This window comes from Spea bombifrons, chromosome 5 (assembly GCF_027358695.1).
Source record: "Spea bombifrons isolate aSpeBom1 chromosome 5, aSpeBom1.2.pri, whole genome shotgun sequence".
Classification (NCBI taxonomy): Eukaryota; Metazoa; Chordata; class Amphibia; order Anura; family Pelobatidae; genus Spea; species Spea bombifrons.
In genome coordinates this window covers 79,794,391-79,808,897 of record NC_071091.1, presented here as the reverse complement: position 1 = coordinate 79,808,897, position 14,507 = coordinate 79,794,391, and the positions used below count along the sequence as shown (strand labels likewise).

The window sequence follows — 14,507 nt, the reverse complement described above, 5'->3', positions numbered from 1 at the left end:
ACTGCACGCTCCTTAGGCTAAGCTACCTTTTGATGCCTTCATGTTTTTAATTAAAATGTTAAATCTAATTAAAAATAGGTTACACACACTTTGTTAAAAAAAATATATATATGTCTCTTGAAACGGAATTATAAAACCTATTACCATTTCCAAATATGAACAGCAGATAGAGATAATTTCTTCATAATGGGCTCCTGTAAAAGCACAAACTATTTACGTACTTGTATCCACACGTCTGAATCAGCCTGCGCTAATGACAATTTGTTTGTTTTTTCTGCATGGTTCCCAAAAGGAAAATACAGCAAAGCTAACACATGTAAATGCTATGCTTTTGTTCGCGTGAACAGTCGTGCTCTGAAACTAGAAAGGGTGGCTGCCTTTCTAGGAGCTCAACAAATCACCCTCTATATTTGTATTCCAAGGGAAGGGAAGGATATAAAAACAAAACAGTGCTAGAGGGATTTCACATAAGAACAGAATAATTATTGAAATGGCTTTTACGATCTCAAACAACTCAGACAAATCCCTGATTGCGGTATCCATAATAGAGAGATATTAGAATTTCCATGCCTGAGGTCAAACAGAACAAGCATAGACTATATTCTCTCAGTCCTCCTCCAAGCCACTTCATTTAATACCCGAGTCAACCTAACTGGCCCATTTCGTGTTCACACAGCTGTCCTGTTGTGGCATTACTGTCAGGGGTGGGCAACGTCTCTGATCCCATTCCCGCGTTTCTTGAAACGTCCTAGAATACGGTGTTATAGAGTATACCATGCTGTGATCATGGGAATAATGATTCTGATGTAAACTTTTAGGACATCCACAGAAAACCAAAGGAGCAACGGATTGGTATAGGTAGCCCAAAGATGGAACTCGGCCAGAGTGCCTTGCGTTGCTATTCTACAGACAGAAATGCAGGATCACGGGAAAAGCACGAGCCAGATCTATGGCTAAAGTTTATGTTGGATCACTTTTTCACTCTTTTTAAAAGGCATTGCTCCAATAATTCGTCGACATTTTTATAATTAACATAAGAAACAGTTCCCAACAGTCAATCATTTAGAATTCACCTATTTTTAGTCAAGAACACCAAATTGTCTCATGTGCAAAAATAAATAATAAAAAAAAAGGTTATCATAGAAACTGAAAAAAAGCTACTTAGAAGTTTCTTTATGGTTTTTATGTGATTTAACCTTCAGAGGAAAGAATACAAGACATCTCTGCTAAGAGCTGCTTTACACACTAGAGAATACAATCAGTTTTTTTCTTAGTGGAACAGCACCTTTAAATAAAAATCTATTAAATTCAATAGCTGAAATAATAATAGTTAAAGTTTACAAAAAATGTACTTGTCTTACAAAGTTACACAACTTTCTATAATACACAGATGTATTCTTGTTTTGCAAGACATGCTCTCCAGTTCATATTCTTTTTATGACCCTGCAGACCGCAGAAAGCCACTGATCTAGTAATTGACCAACTATTGTAACTTTCTCAACAAATGTAACTGGCCACATTACAAAGTGTGTCCGAACTGCATTGAGCACGGCCTGTGTAGTATACAGTTCTAAGTTTGAAGAAACGGGCATAGTATCTCACTCATCTGCCTCCTCATTACAAGATGCTGTAGTGTGTGATATATCTATATATATATATATATCTATATATATATCTATATATATATATATATATATATATATATATATCTATATCTAATCTATATATCTATCTATATCTACTCTTCAGCGCAGGTGCATTGCTCTGCTCATATATTGATCAATGAATCACGCTTTGCTATTAAAGGGGTAATCATGATCAACAGACTGTGCTTAAGATCCTTCTATTTAATCGGGGGGGGGGGGAAATAAGGACTGACCCCGTACATGTGTAAGAGAGGCAATATCTGCCCTCCTCATGGGAAGACTGACTTTCTGGTCCAATCAGCTTGGAGAGCAAGTGGAAAAGGGATGCTAATGCACACAGCTACACGCACAGCACGCTGCATTCCCATGGAAGCTTTTTGACATACAGAATGCGTGTAAGATCACCAGGCGTCTACTCCCATAGTCTATTCACTTCTACGGAGGAGGCTTTACATTAGGAAACCTGAACAATGGATGGCTTACACCCACAATGCTCCAGGCAGCTCTATATAAAGTGATGCAATGACAGGGCAGAGCTGACCGATGTGTCCACATGGACAGTCGTTCATTCATTCTCAGCGCGTCTCAATGAATTGGTAAAGTTTCATGAACCAGACTAAGACACCCATTTTCATACCTGTCAGAGGGTGATGGGTGTTGTAGCCCAACAGTAACTAGAGAACTGGATTTTACCATGACCGCATTAAAGACATTATTGTAAATGCACACAAAAACAGGTTATTGATAGCAGTCACCCATTCATCACCAGTGAAGCTGCAGTGTGTTGGGGGAAGGGTATTCCTTTTAAACTGGGGTGTGTACAGAACCAGTATATTACAGAATTGCTGCCCCGTGCAATGCATTTCCAAAAGACATCCAACAGCATACATTTTCTTACGCGGCAAGCATTTTTAGATCAGTTTAGACTGTATGCACATATTTGCATATGCAAGCATCTTACAACCGGCTGCTATGCGCCTCTTCAACAACTCAATGAACCCATGCTAACTGCAGATGTGTTAACAAGGTGTTTGAGTGACATGTGATAAATGCATGCAATTGCCTGGGGAAGCACAGCCATGAATGACGTACGGAACCAGGGGAAAAACGCTATAGGTGGTTTTTAATTCCCATCTACCTGCTCTCATTGCACAAGATATTAGATTGTCTATGGTTCTTGGCCTATGTCAAGCAACCAATCTGTGGCAGGAAAGCCAAATGCGCATGCACACCGTGTATCTCACTAGAACCTTTCCTCGGAAATCTCACATGAGGCAGAGCTGGATTTGGCAGAAGGTAGGTTCCTTGTGCAACGGTGATCAGATGCATTTCACCAAATGTATAGAGAGGGCATTAAGGTGCACAAGGGCTGGAGTGTACCTTTGACACTTATTAGTAACACCCTAGTACATAGGTGCTAAAAACACACCTCTCTGTTATATAAAGGAACGTCATGCCAAAAGTCCATTGCTGGCATCCACAGTTTGAGCCCGGCTGTGACCTGTCCATGCCACGGATACACCAGCCTCCTGAAAGTACTAGTGCATGGAGACGGAGGGGCTTCGCTATCCGCAGAGTGTTTCACATACAAACATTATTCTAGGCAGGGAAAGGTTTGGGGGACTACAAATATCAAATTATGTAAAAAAAATATTACACAAAAGCTCATTTAGTCTCCAAAACACCTACTCTACACAGCTTCTAGAAAACAAGAGAGCTGGCACGTATTACCATATATCCGAGTTACACAATTCACATGCCTTCTTATGAATACATAGAGAGCACCTGCATTTCCACACCCGGCCTCCGTCGACTGACGTCCCTTATATTTGTTTTATTTTGCTATACTTAGATTACCTTCTTGTTGGTGAGGTCATGCAACCCATGCCGGGGGTTAGATCACTATGCCTTACCGTGACCTGGGAATGTCGAAGGCACTGCTGGCAGTCCCCTGCATTTGGTCAGAGAAGAATGCTGGGGTAGCTGATGTCCTGAAGGCAGGGGATAATATTCCTGAGGTAAGAGAGTTCAGGCGACTCCGGCAGCCAGGTAGGCCAGACCCAGCACCACCGGGGGGCGCAGACAGTGGAACACTGCTTGTAAATGCATCCTCTTCTTCGTCTTCCTCATCATACGCCTTCGCCTCCTGCCTTTTTAATTGCATCTCTTGCTCCATGGACTCCTGTCTGTTTACTATAGCACATGGTAATGGTCCCGATGGAGAGGCCCAGCCTCCCCTGTTGTATTGCACATTGAGCTGAGGGGCTGCAGGTAATCTTGCATTGGGTGGTGAACCCTGATTTGCCCCCTTATGTGCAGGCTGCTGCCCCTCTATATGGGCGTCTTCGGTAATTGCATCTTTCCTTGATACCCCATAAGGCTGCAGGGGTCTCCCATCCAGCGAGATGTTGGTGAGGAACAAGAGGGCTGCCTGCCTCCTGCGAGGGTCCATGCGCTGCTGCTGCTGCTGCTGCCTCCTAACATGATTCAGACTGTGGGTACCTGGAGACTGCACGGAGCCTCCTATCATTATTCCATTGCTGCTGATTTTAGTGCTGGTGGCAGTTGCCATAGTATATATGTGTGTGTGTGTGTGAGTGTGAGTGTGATGAATGGGGAGCTCGGTGCAGGCAGCACAGAGCACGAGTACACAGCAGATCACAAACAGCAGCAGTAAGGCACTGCTTGTTATTGCTGGGAGGGGGAAGGCTCCCAGATGACATGCTTCCTTTCCTCCCCTCCCCTGTTTATGACTACCGCACGTGTGCAGGAATGGGCTGGATCTCCCCAATTTCATACAAAGTGCAATCTCTTCATAGACCATTTGCTCCACCTACAGGGCATTTTAAATACGATAGAAGTAGTGTTTTTGTTAAATATAAATAACGTGCCATCGGCTTTCATAGTTATTTATTTCCTTAAAACAAACACACAAAAAAGGCCAAACATGTTCTGCGGTTTAGTATGCTAGGATTCCATAATAACCACGTTACAGGGGATATTTCCAGAATTCTGATTTATTGTGAATTTTAATGGAAAAGACCAAAACAAAAAAAGAAACATGGCTTTTCAGATGATACAAGTTAGCCTTATACAAGCTTATTATCATAGATGAGCAGCCTAAAAAAAATTGTACCTATGGCTGATGATTTTGGACGGGTTCCAAACTATTCTCATTAATTGTGGAGAAATGGGAAGTAACCATATTCTAAAAATACCATAATTCACGTAAAACTGTAATTTTAGAAAAGCCTATGGACAGGAGCTTACACCTGACAGGTGTATAATCGGCAAAGAAAGTATAAACAGTTCAACGGGTTATATAGTTCATTCATTTTAAGTTATCGTGGCTGGAGCTATAAGGGTTTGTAGACCGAAAACATCAAAATGCTCTCAGGGACAGACATACAGAAAAGAGCAGTGTTTGGGAGCGGCTAAGGAAAACGTATAAGAATGTGTAAGGAAATCGCGATCTTGGCATCTTCTTGCACAACCTGTCCAACAAAAACGCAAGAGGGCAATCACGACAGCATAACCCAACATCCATACGCTTAGGATATGTCTGCCTTTTGCTGATGAACCAAAATATAAAACCTTCTTGGAAGCTAAACAGATACTCCAGGAAACACCTAAACATTGCTTTATATCCACAAGTGATAAAATGCACAGCCATGGCTTTGTGATGGGTCCAGACCTATGCTGCACCAGATGCCTTTTCCTCAAAATATTAGTTTTCTGATTGGTGAAACAATGTATAAAAATGATATACATGCTACTCAATTACACCAAGGCCTCTTACATGAGCGACAACAGCAGCAAAAACCTTATGGCAAATCAATCCAAATGAAATAAAGCCCATTCCTTCATAGGGATCATACTTAAAACATCAGCAGACCATGAGTGTTCCTCCTAAATGACTAAAAGCACCGCAAGATCACAGACTGCATGAGAGCCATTTGGACCATCAGCCAATGAGATGGCAGCTGAGCTCCAAGCAAGCAATGTATTATTCATGGCAGAAATCAATAATGTAAACAACTTCATTGTCAAAGGTCCACGTACCTAATCTGATTTAGGTGCATTATTCAGCTATCCTTTATGAATTAATATATATAAAATGTAGGGCTGCAACTAACGATTATTTTAATAATCGATTAATCGGCCGATTATTTTTTCGATTAATCGGATAAAAAAAAACAATATTTAATAATTTAATGAAATGCCCTGCACCCACCCACACTCTGCCCCATCAGTTTCTCTCTCTCTCTCTCTCTCTCTCTCTCCGTACCTCCGTACCTCCGTACCTCCGCTACCGCATCGTTCCACTTACAACGTTCAACCGCAAAACTTTATTCAAATCTTCATCGTTCACGCGCGTCACATCCGTCATTACGTAACTTCAAGCAGACGGACACTACAGAGCTCTGCAGCAGAAACGGGGGAACGCTGGCGGAGGTAAGTGAAAGGAGCCGAGCGCTCCAACGACGAATCCATCACTCGATTAATCGATAACGGAAATCGTCGACAACGATTCCCGTTATCGATTATTATCGATTTTATCGATTCGTTGTTTCAGGTCTAATAAAATGAAATTGCAGAGTGTGCTAATCTATGTCCTATGTTGGAATAAATCTAACGTATATGAGCAGACACTGAATAATGTAGCAGCACTTTGCCTTCAGTCTTTAACAGGTGGTGTTATGCACCCAACGATAAGGTTTCAGAGACAACCAAATGTGTTCCCCAAGGCAAGTTCCATCATCAATGCGATCAAACTAAACCTGCAGCAGCTCTTTCCTTATGTTTTCAAACTTTAATAATACATTGTAGAATATTCCTAAAAACAAACTAGAAGAGAGGACCCTGTAAGAGTTGCACTCCTGTTTGAAGGCCCGCTCAGGACACGGACAATTCAGAAGGCTAAGAATTAAGATTGGAAAAGCTGAGCCTGGTTTTATAAGGGCAGGAGGTGCATTATAAGGAGATTGAACTAGTGCAAATGCCTTCCCGCATCCTTGGTTAGTAGGTCCCAAAACGTGTCTGGGAGTAGACATTCAAGGAACTTTGTTCAGTCCAGCTCCGCTAATGTTGCTTTATGACCATCTTACCCATTTCTGGGTCCCTGGGTCTGTTTGGATTAAAAGAATTTGGGCAGCTAGTAGCAGCTTGTCATTGGTCCCAAATCTCTACATGGTATTGTGGACCATCCCTATTGCTCCCTTGCAGACAGTCTAGCTTGTGAAAGCCAGTGCTAGCTGAATAGGATTATGATATAAGCACGTTACAAAATGTAAGAAGTGCAGTAGCAGCGTGTGTGATTATAGCCCACAAAATAAATATTAAAAAAGTGCGAATAGCTCCTATATTCCTGCTAAATCAAAACTTTGTGTTTAATAATAATATAAAATCACCACCTTGTCTCTAAATACAGTCATATGATCCAGAGTTCTTGAAGAAAGTATTTTTTTTGTTTAAACAAAATAATACTCAGCCAGCGTTGTCCCCTTGGCATGATGTAGCCTGTTCACTATAGGCCTTAGCTCTAATTTATTGAGGTTGTGCCATAGGTCTTGATGTTCTTCGTTCATCTAAACATGAGGCATTCCCCACAGAGCATCATTACTTTTACTGGTTGCCCTCGGGGGATTTCTTTACCATTTGCTGTACATCGCAACAAGGTATGCACTTTCTTGTAGATTTACACCATCAAAAAAAAATCAGGTGCAAGTTCATTGTGACTGCTAAGACAGAAGACACTTGCCTTTCATATAAGACCTTGATCTGGGGCTGATCATTACTCCATATAATCTGTAGTCTAGCTGGTCGGTTTATTGACCAGGAGACCATTACTCCTTCAAATCCCAGAAAGTAGTTTTAGGAGACAATATAACCTATAACAAACCCAGAATGCAGCGTCTAGAGGTGTTTTGCAGTGAATGCATACATACACACATATATAATATATAACATAGACACGGAGGCCTGTTAATACTGTGACACCTAAATGACCATCTTCAGCTCCCGAAAAATGTATACAACAACTCTACTTCTTACCTGAGAGACCGTCCAGAAAACCCTTGGCAGTAACTAATTTGTTTTCTACACCCTTCCCGTAAATGGATAAACACAGATAAAGTGCTTTTTAAACATGTAGCCACTTTACATACAATCACTTATAGAGGAAAACGTGCTCGTCATTGCTGATACATATATTTGCCTCTGTGATTCTAGAACAGGTCTGGGCAACGTACAGCCTTCCAGCAGTTGTAGAGCTACTAACCCAATAACGCCCAATTTAGTGGGAATTACAGAGATATGGTTTAACTGGTAAATGCTGCCACATTGCCCAGCCTTGCTTTATTGTTAGTATTTGGCGTTAGCGTGTGTGTGTGTGTGTGTGTGTGTGTGCCTGGGAGAGGGGAAGCAATGTATTAGAGTGAGTCTGCGTGTTGGTGTGTGTGGGTTAGCTATGTGGGGGGGGGGTGAAGAAATATTGCTCTCAGGCACCACTAACCTTACGCTCCCCCCTTCTCGCCCCACACGCTGTACTCATTGCTTAATGGCAGGATTAGACTTTCTAGGCTGGCTTTATACAGAAAAGAAGTGAAACTGCAGCTTTCTACCCAAACATAGAATTTCATGGCAGATAAGAACCATTCAGCCGTCTAGACTGCCCGCTTTCTTAATGTAGAGACCGAGGTCTTAAACAGCCCTTGGTCTTGTTTCAGATTCAGGATCGCTTTATGTCTGTCCAGTACATGTTTAAATTCCCTCACTGTAATAGTATCGACCCCTTCTGCTGGGAGGTTGTGCCACGTATCTACCATTTCCTCAGGAAAAGTAAAAGAAAGGCAGAATTTGCCAAGAGTTCATTAAAAGGTGCTGGGGTTTATTTATTGAAGGAGGGGGTTCCTCACTTCATTATTTATCATGAAGGACAAGCACTGGCAAGTTTCTGCACATCTCACTGATTAATATATACATTATTCCAGGGCCAGCCAAGCGCTTTCTGAAGCAGAAGCATATGGAGGCTAGCCCTTCATAATGTATAGAGAAGTCAATAAATGGAAACCACAGCGCTCTGGCAAACTGTCCTGTCATCGCTCCCTTTAGTAAACAGATCTCGCCGTGTTAAACCGGATGGATCTGCCACGGAGGTGAAACTGCACTTTTTTTGTTCTTGTTTTTGGGTGGACACATCTCACATGGCCCGACACGCGGTATACTCGCTGCCAGTGAGCTTCGGCGCTGGCTCCAAAGTGGTCTATCGAGACGCCCTTCTGCACACCTGTTAGAAGTGCTCCCACTGCCACCTATTGGTTGTTTCAAGCAGCCAATCAGCACCATGAAAAGTCAGAGCATAGGGGAGGTGTTCTGCAGCAGCTCTGGAGATGCAGCTTCTATGTAAGCAGGTTTAATGAATGCATATTAAATGACTTAAAACATACTTTAATATGCATTCATTTTTCAGGGGACACGGAGGTCTTCTCTGACACGCAACTTACAATATAAAAGTCTATATTATTGGATATATCCTCTGGAAGGAATAGTTCCAACATCGCCCTGCATTAATACATACAGAACACAGGGTTCTCTGTACACCCTGGATAAAGCCAATTGGGTCAACATAATTGGAGCGCAAAGGGTTAAATGGGCCACTTGCTGTTCCAAAGATGTTTGTCATCGAACCGCTCGGGCAGCAGCTACTGACGCCCTGTAGCCGGCCTTCATCATGCCCCATACCCCCGGTGCCACACCGCGGGGCTCCTGCAGCGGCACAGCTAACACTCACCGAGACCTCTGGCAGTCGATGGCGCTGCACACCGCCCCTGGCACCGGGTCCGGAGAGGAGAAGCTCTGGGCAGCCGGGCTCCTGAAGGCAGCCGGTAGGATCCCATAGGTGAAGGAGTTGAGGCGACCCCGGCTCCCCGCGGGCACCGCGCTACCTGTAAAGGCAGACAGGGGGATGCCGCCGCCTCCGAACTCATCCTCCCCTTCGCCAAGTAGCGCACTTTCCACGCACGCCCTGCTCTCCCGACTCTGCCGTAACACGCCCTCTGCACATATCGTGACAAGCTGCGGGGAGGCCCAGCTCGCCCTGCTGTAGGGGGCATGCAGCCGGTGCACGGGGGACTCGCTGGGCGGTGAACTGTATGCGGGCTCCTGAGCGCCCGCTGCATCCTCCTCCTCTCCGGTTCCCCCGTTATCCTGCAGGGGTCTCCCGTCCAGCGAGATGTTGGTGAGGAACGAGAGGGCTGCCTGCCTCCTGCGGGGGTCCATGCGCTGCTGCTGCTGCTGCTGCCTCCTGGCATGATCCAGACTGTGGGCACCCGGGGACTGCACGGAGCCTCCTATCATTATTCCATTGCTGGCGGCGGTCGCCATGTATCTGCGTATGATGAACGGCAGCCGGTCGCAGCGCAGCAGTAAGGCACTGCTTGTTATTGCTGGGAGGGGGCGGGCTCTCAGCTGACATGCTTCCTGACCGCCTCCGGTGTGTGTAAATAATGCAAGCCCTGCACCGCGGCCTCCCGCCGCCTTACCCGCAACTCGCTTTATTAGCACTGGAATCACGTTTCATAAAACGTGCGCTCACCTTTTATAAAACGGTCTGTTAGCGATTTGTTCTGTAGTCTTAGCCCAATCTACTAGACAAACACATTCTGTATGTGGCAATAGAATGGCTTAGTCTGAATCACTAAGCAGGACACTGACTAGTTTTAACTCTATGGAGGAACAGACTTCATTGGCATGGCCATAATCAGCTCAGTGTGGTGTTTGAGCAGGAAAGTCACCCAAAATATCACACGACTGACAACAATGGTGGCCTCCAGGTCTGCAAATAAAAGGAGTTTAACGGCAGAAAGTGAAATAAAGTCATGAGTTTGTCAACGTCGACCTACATTACTGCGTACAGCATACAGCATTGCATTTTATGTGCTCAAAGAGAAAAAATATACCGTATTTTCTTGATTATAATATGACCCCCAAAATTTTAATATTAATTTAGGGAAAAAAGAAAATGCCTGAATATAAGACTAACCTATAAGAAAAAAGTTTTACTAGTAAACATTAATTCACATGTAAAACAAAATTTCACAGTCAATAAAAAACTAGGATTGAAAAAGGATTTTGTAGTCAGACCTCTATTTGAGGTCTGATTAGAAGATGACCTCAAATATAAGACGATGGTTATTTTTCAGAGCAAACCTCGTCTTATAAACAAGCAAATACGGTATATTTTTATGGTGCTTCCCTTTGAGCAGAACATACGCTACTGTTCAAAAGTTGGCGGTCACGTTTCATAGGAAAACATGGAAATTTCTAACTATAAGTACAAAACGGTTTTCTAACGATCAATTATCCTTTTAAACTGACGCTTGGATTAGCAAACACAGCATGCCATTGGAACACAGGGGTGATGAAGGAGTGATGGGAGTGATAAATGTATGCCTATGAAGATATTCCATAAAAAAATAGCCAATTCTTGCTACGGTCATTTACAAAATTAACAATCCGATCCATTTCATGTTATTTTGAAGGACTTTAATGGCTTTTTTTTTTTAAAAAATAGGAATTTGTAAGTGAAGTGATAATCTTACACTTTATTATTAATAAAAGTGACACTCCAGCCACCATATGCACTTTAATGCGTATAACAGCTTAGTGTTACCTTTAAATTAATGAACCATGCATGCTCATAACAGTGGGTAGTGGGCGCCATGCCCCCCCTTCATAATATCCTGGCCACCCCATATGCCGCCCTACTGAAACACCGTCTGTGTTTTTTTTAAATACATGTCACTGGAGGAGTAGGACCCAATAGGCTGATCGTGAATCTCCCTCTAACCGACCCAAAATAAAGAAAAAAATGTTCATACAGACCTCTGCGTCACTGCTCCCTTTTGAAGCATCCTGGCTATTAATCCTGAGTGCCTGGATATGATGTTATCATACCCTGGGCTCCCACTACAGGTCTGTAGAAAGGTAAGTGATGGGGAGAAAGGGGAGGGATAAATAGTATAGAATAGGTAGTATAAAAATGGAGAGATAATATGAAAGAGAGATAAAGAGATAAAGGAGTGAGAAATGATGAGAAAGAGATGGGAGAGAAAGTGGGAAGATATAATGAGAAAAAGGGGAGATAATGATAAAGGAGAGAAATAGGGATAACATGGAGAGAGTGAGAGAGAAAGAGGAGAGATGAGATGATAAAAAAGAGGAGAGATAATAAGAAACAGGATCAAAGTAAAGTGTGAGAGGTAAAGGAGAAAAGGGAGAGGTAGGAAGATAAAGAGGAGGGGAGATAACAGAAAGGGTAGGGATAGATAAAAAAAGAGGAGGTAAACTTAAAAAAGCAGAGATAAAGAGAAAAGGAGAGAATAAGGACATAAGAGAAAAGGTGAGAACAAAGAGATAAAAAGAAAGGAGAGAGATAGAAAGGAGAGATAACGTGAAAGAGATCAAAGAGAAAGGAAAAAGGTAGGACGAAAAGGGAGAGATAAAGAATGGGAGAGATAAAGTGAAAATGGAGAGATGAGATAAAGAGAAATGTGAGATTATGGAGCTCCTAAAGACAGGGTTTACCCACTTGGAGGAAAGACCTCCCAGATACAGAGCTGGACACCCTTGCAGAAGCCACAGCTTTAAATTCTAATCTTTTGGTGGTCTGATTGAGGTCTGATTTGGTACAGCAGGAAAAAGGGCAGACTAGGTGAGCTGAATTGTTCTTATCGGCTGTCAAGTTCAATGTGTCGATGGAACTTTTGATATTGCTGATGTTTGCAATTTCACCTACACTCTTATTATACAAAAAGTGCGGTTACGCCTAAAAGGACTTGCATTAAAACAAAAACAGCAATACATACAAGCTGCATTTGTAGTGTGTGTCTCACTCTAGTGGACGTTTGAGGAACTGCAAAAACAGCAATACATACAAGCTGCATTTGTAGTGTGTGTCTCACTCTAGTGGACGTTTGAGGAACTGCACATTCAAACTGCTATTAAAAGTCTCAATATTGACCACAAGGATTTTTACATGAAACAACACACTGAGCAAAATTTTAATCAATATACAAAGTTTTGGAGACTTTACGAAGAAAGCAGGGTACAGGAGTTGTAAACACATAATAAAAAGAGATCTGGCACTGTTGAAACCAAAGCAGAGCTCTGCTTGACTTCTTGGGTTGTCAGCTGTAATTGAAATTGTGGTCATTTGCCATAAAATGCACAGTGAGAAACAATCTGAAATCAGAAATCTGCTACAAAATGGAGCAATAAGGCTAATAAATTCCCAGTCACTTCAAACCATTTTCAGTTGAATCTAAGTGTGATCTTTCATAAAAACTAAAGTCATGGGAGCAGTCAAATGTTTGCTTCTGGTTCTGTTTGGATGACTGTATATTAAATGTGACCAATCATAATAACTTACTATTCTCAGCATCTGCATCATTATTTCTCTGGTTACTTTTTAGATTTATCTGGTTTTTGTAAGAGAGGGTGAAGACAAGGGAAATAAATTTCAACAGCAACATTTGATGATGCCGAGTCTGCCACATACAGCCACATATCTCAGCTTGCCTGTGGTAAGCCTTTAAACCAAGTAACGGCAAAGCAATCAAAATGACAGATAGGAAAACTAATAGGCGGTGTTACCTCCTTAAAAAAAAAATGTAATATTCTATGGCCACTTTAACGGGAATCAGGGGGTGTGCTAGGATGTCCCTGGCTGTCACGGCCACCTTACTCGTAGCAAAAGCCGGTTACAAGATGGGTAGATGCTCCGGTTCTCAGAGTAAAGGCGCTCCACCACCATTCATCACACGACACACCAGTCAGGATGCATGAGAACGCTTTATTGGGACAGGGCTTAACACATAACACAATGGCATTGGATTATACAAACATCGGCTCCAAACTAATCTCCCCACAAATTCAACAATGGTGCAAATGAAGGGATTATGGAAGTAACACTTAAATGTAGACTAGACGGTGAGTCATTCTTAATACACAGAGAAACAGAAACAAGTATTACAATTTAACCCCTGTAACTCAATGTAAAATTGCAGTCCCAATAATCTTGATAACATCAGGGTTCAATATCCGTCACAGCCAACATTAGGAATGCTACACCCATGGTGTAACTAGAAACCACACAAACTCATCAAGCCACAAGTGCCACCTCTGCCCCCAAACAGCTTGTGAGCACTACCTTTGCTTCAAGCAGTTTATCAGTGCCATCCTAACCCCCAAACAGCCTGTGTCATCATTGTCCCTTCCTCCCTCCAACATACAGTGTGGCATACATATGAAAACACACACATTTACACATGCTAACACACACACACTACATCCAACCCCACTTAGACATCCATGCTCACACACATGTATACATAGACATTCATGTTCACATACATACAAACATACACACTACCTCTCTCCAGCCTGTACCTCCTTACCCCTCCTACAGCTTTAGGTCCGGCCCGGATAGTCAAGTAACATGACTCCACTGTGTTTGACTGAGCCAGTCCAGGTTCAGTTTTTACAATCAAAACGATAACATTTTGGTTATTCTCAGAGTCATATTGACAAATCAAACATCTTAGTTCAAATAAGTATACAAATTATTCCCTGAATTGGGAGATTACAGGTATACTTTATACAGTGAGCGTCTTCTGTAAATTGAGTTGGCCCTGCCTAATGCATAATAAAGTTATCATTAAAATATGCTTTATACCAGGACCATTCCTCTTTCTTGCAAGAGAAAGCTGCTGGGTTTGGCTCTCTTCAAAATCACAGTAAAGTTGAGAAACTGAAATGCTTTTAAACTCCATGTGTGTGTGTAGGGGGATTTTTTATTGT

General features: G+C 42.4%; 1 protein-coding gene across 2 annotated transcripts in view; it reads right to left on the bottom strand.

Moving 5' to 3' along the window:
* Positions 1–10,112, bottom strand: part of CABLES1 (Cdk5 and Abl enzyme substrate 1) — a 34,796-nt gene extending 24,684 nt beyond the window's left edge. The window contains exon 1 of one of the 2 annotated variants that reach the window (XM_053467961.1): positions 9,439–10,112. In XM_053467961.1, coding sequence (XP_053323936.1) covers positions 9,439–10,031 — 593 coding nt within the window. In that variant the 5' untranslated portion in view covers positions 10,032–10,112. Of the gene's footprint in view, positions 1–3,559; positions 4,356–9,438 lie in introns of those variants that run through there. The other variant, XM_053467962.1, reaches the window with a different exon arrangement.
* Between the last annotated feature and the right edge of the window lie 4,395 nt (positions 10,113–14,507).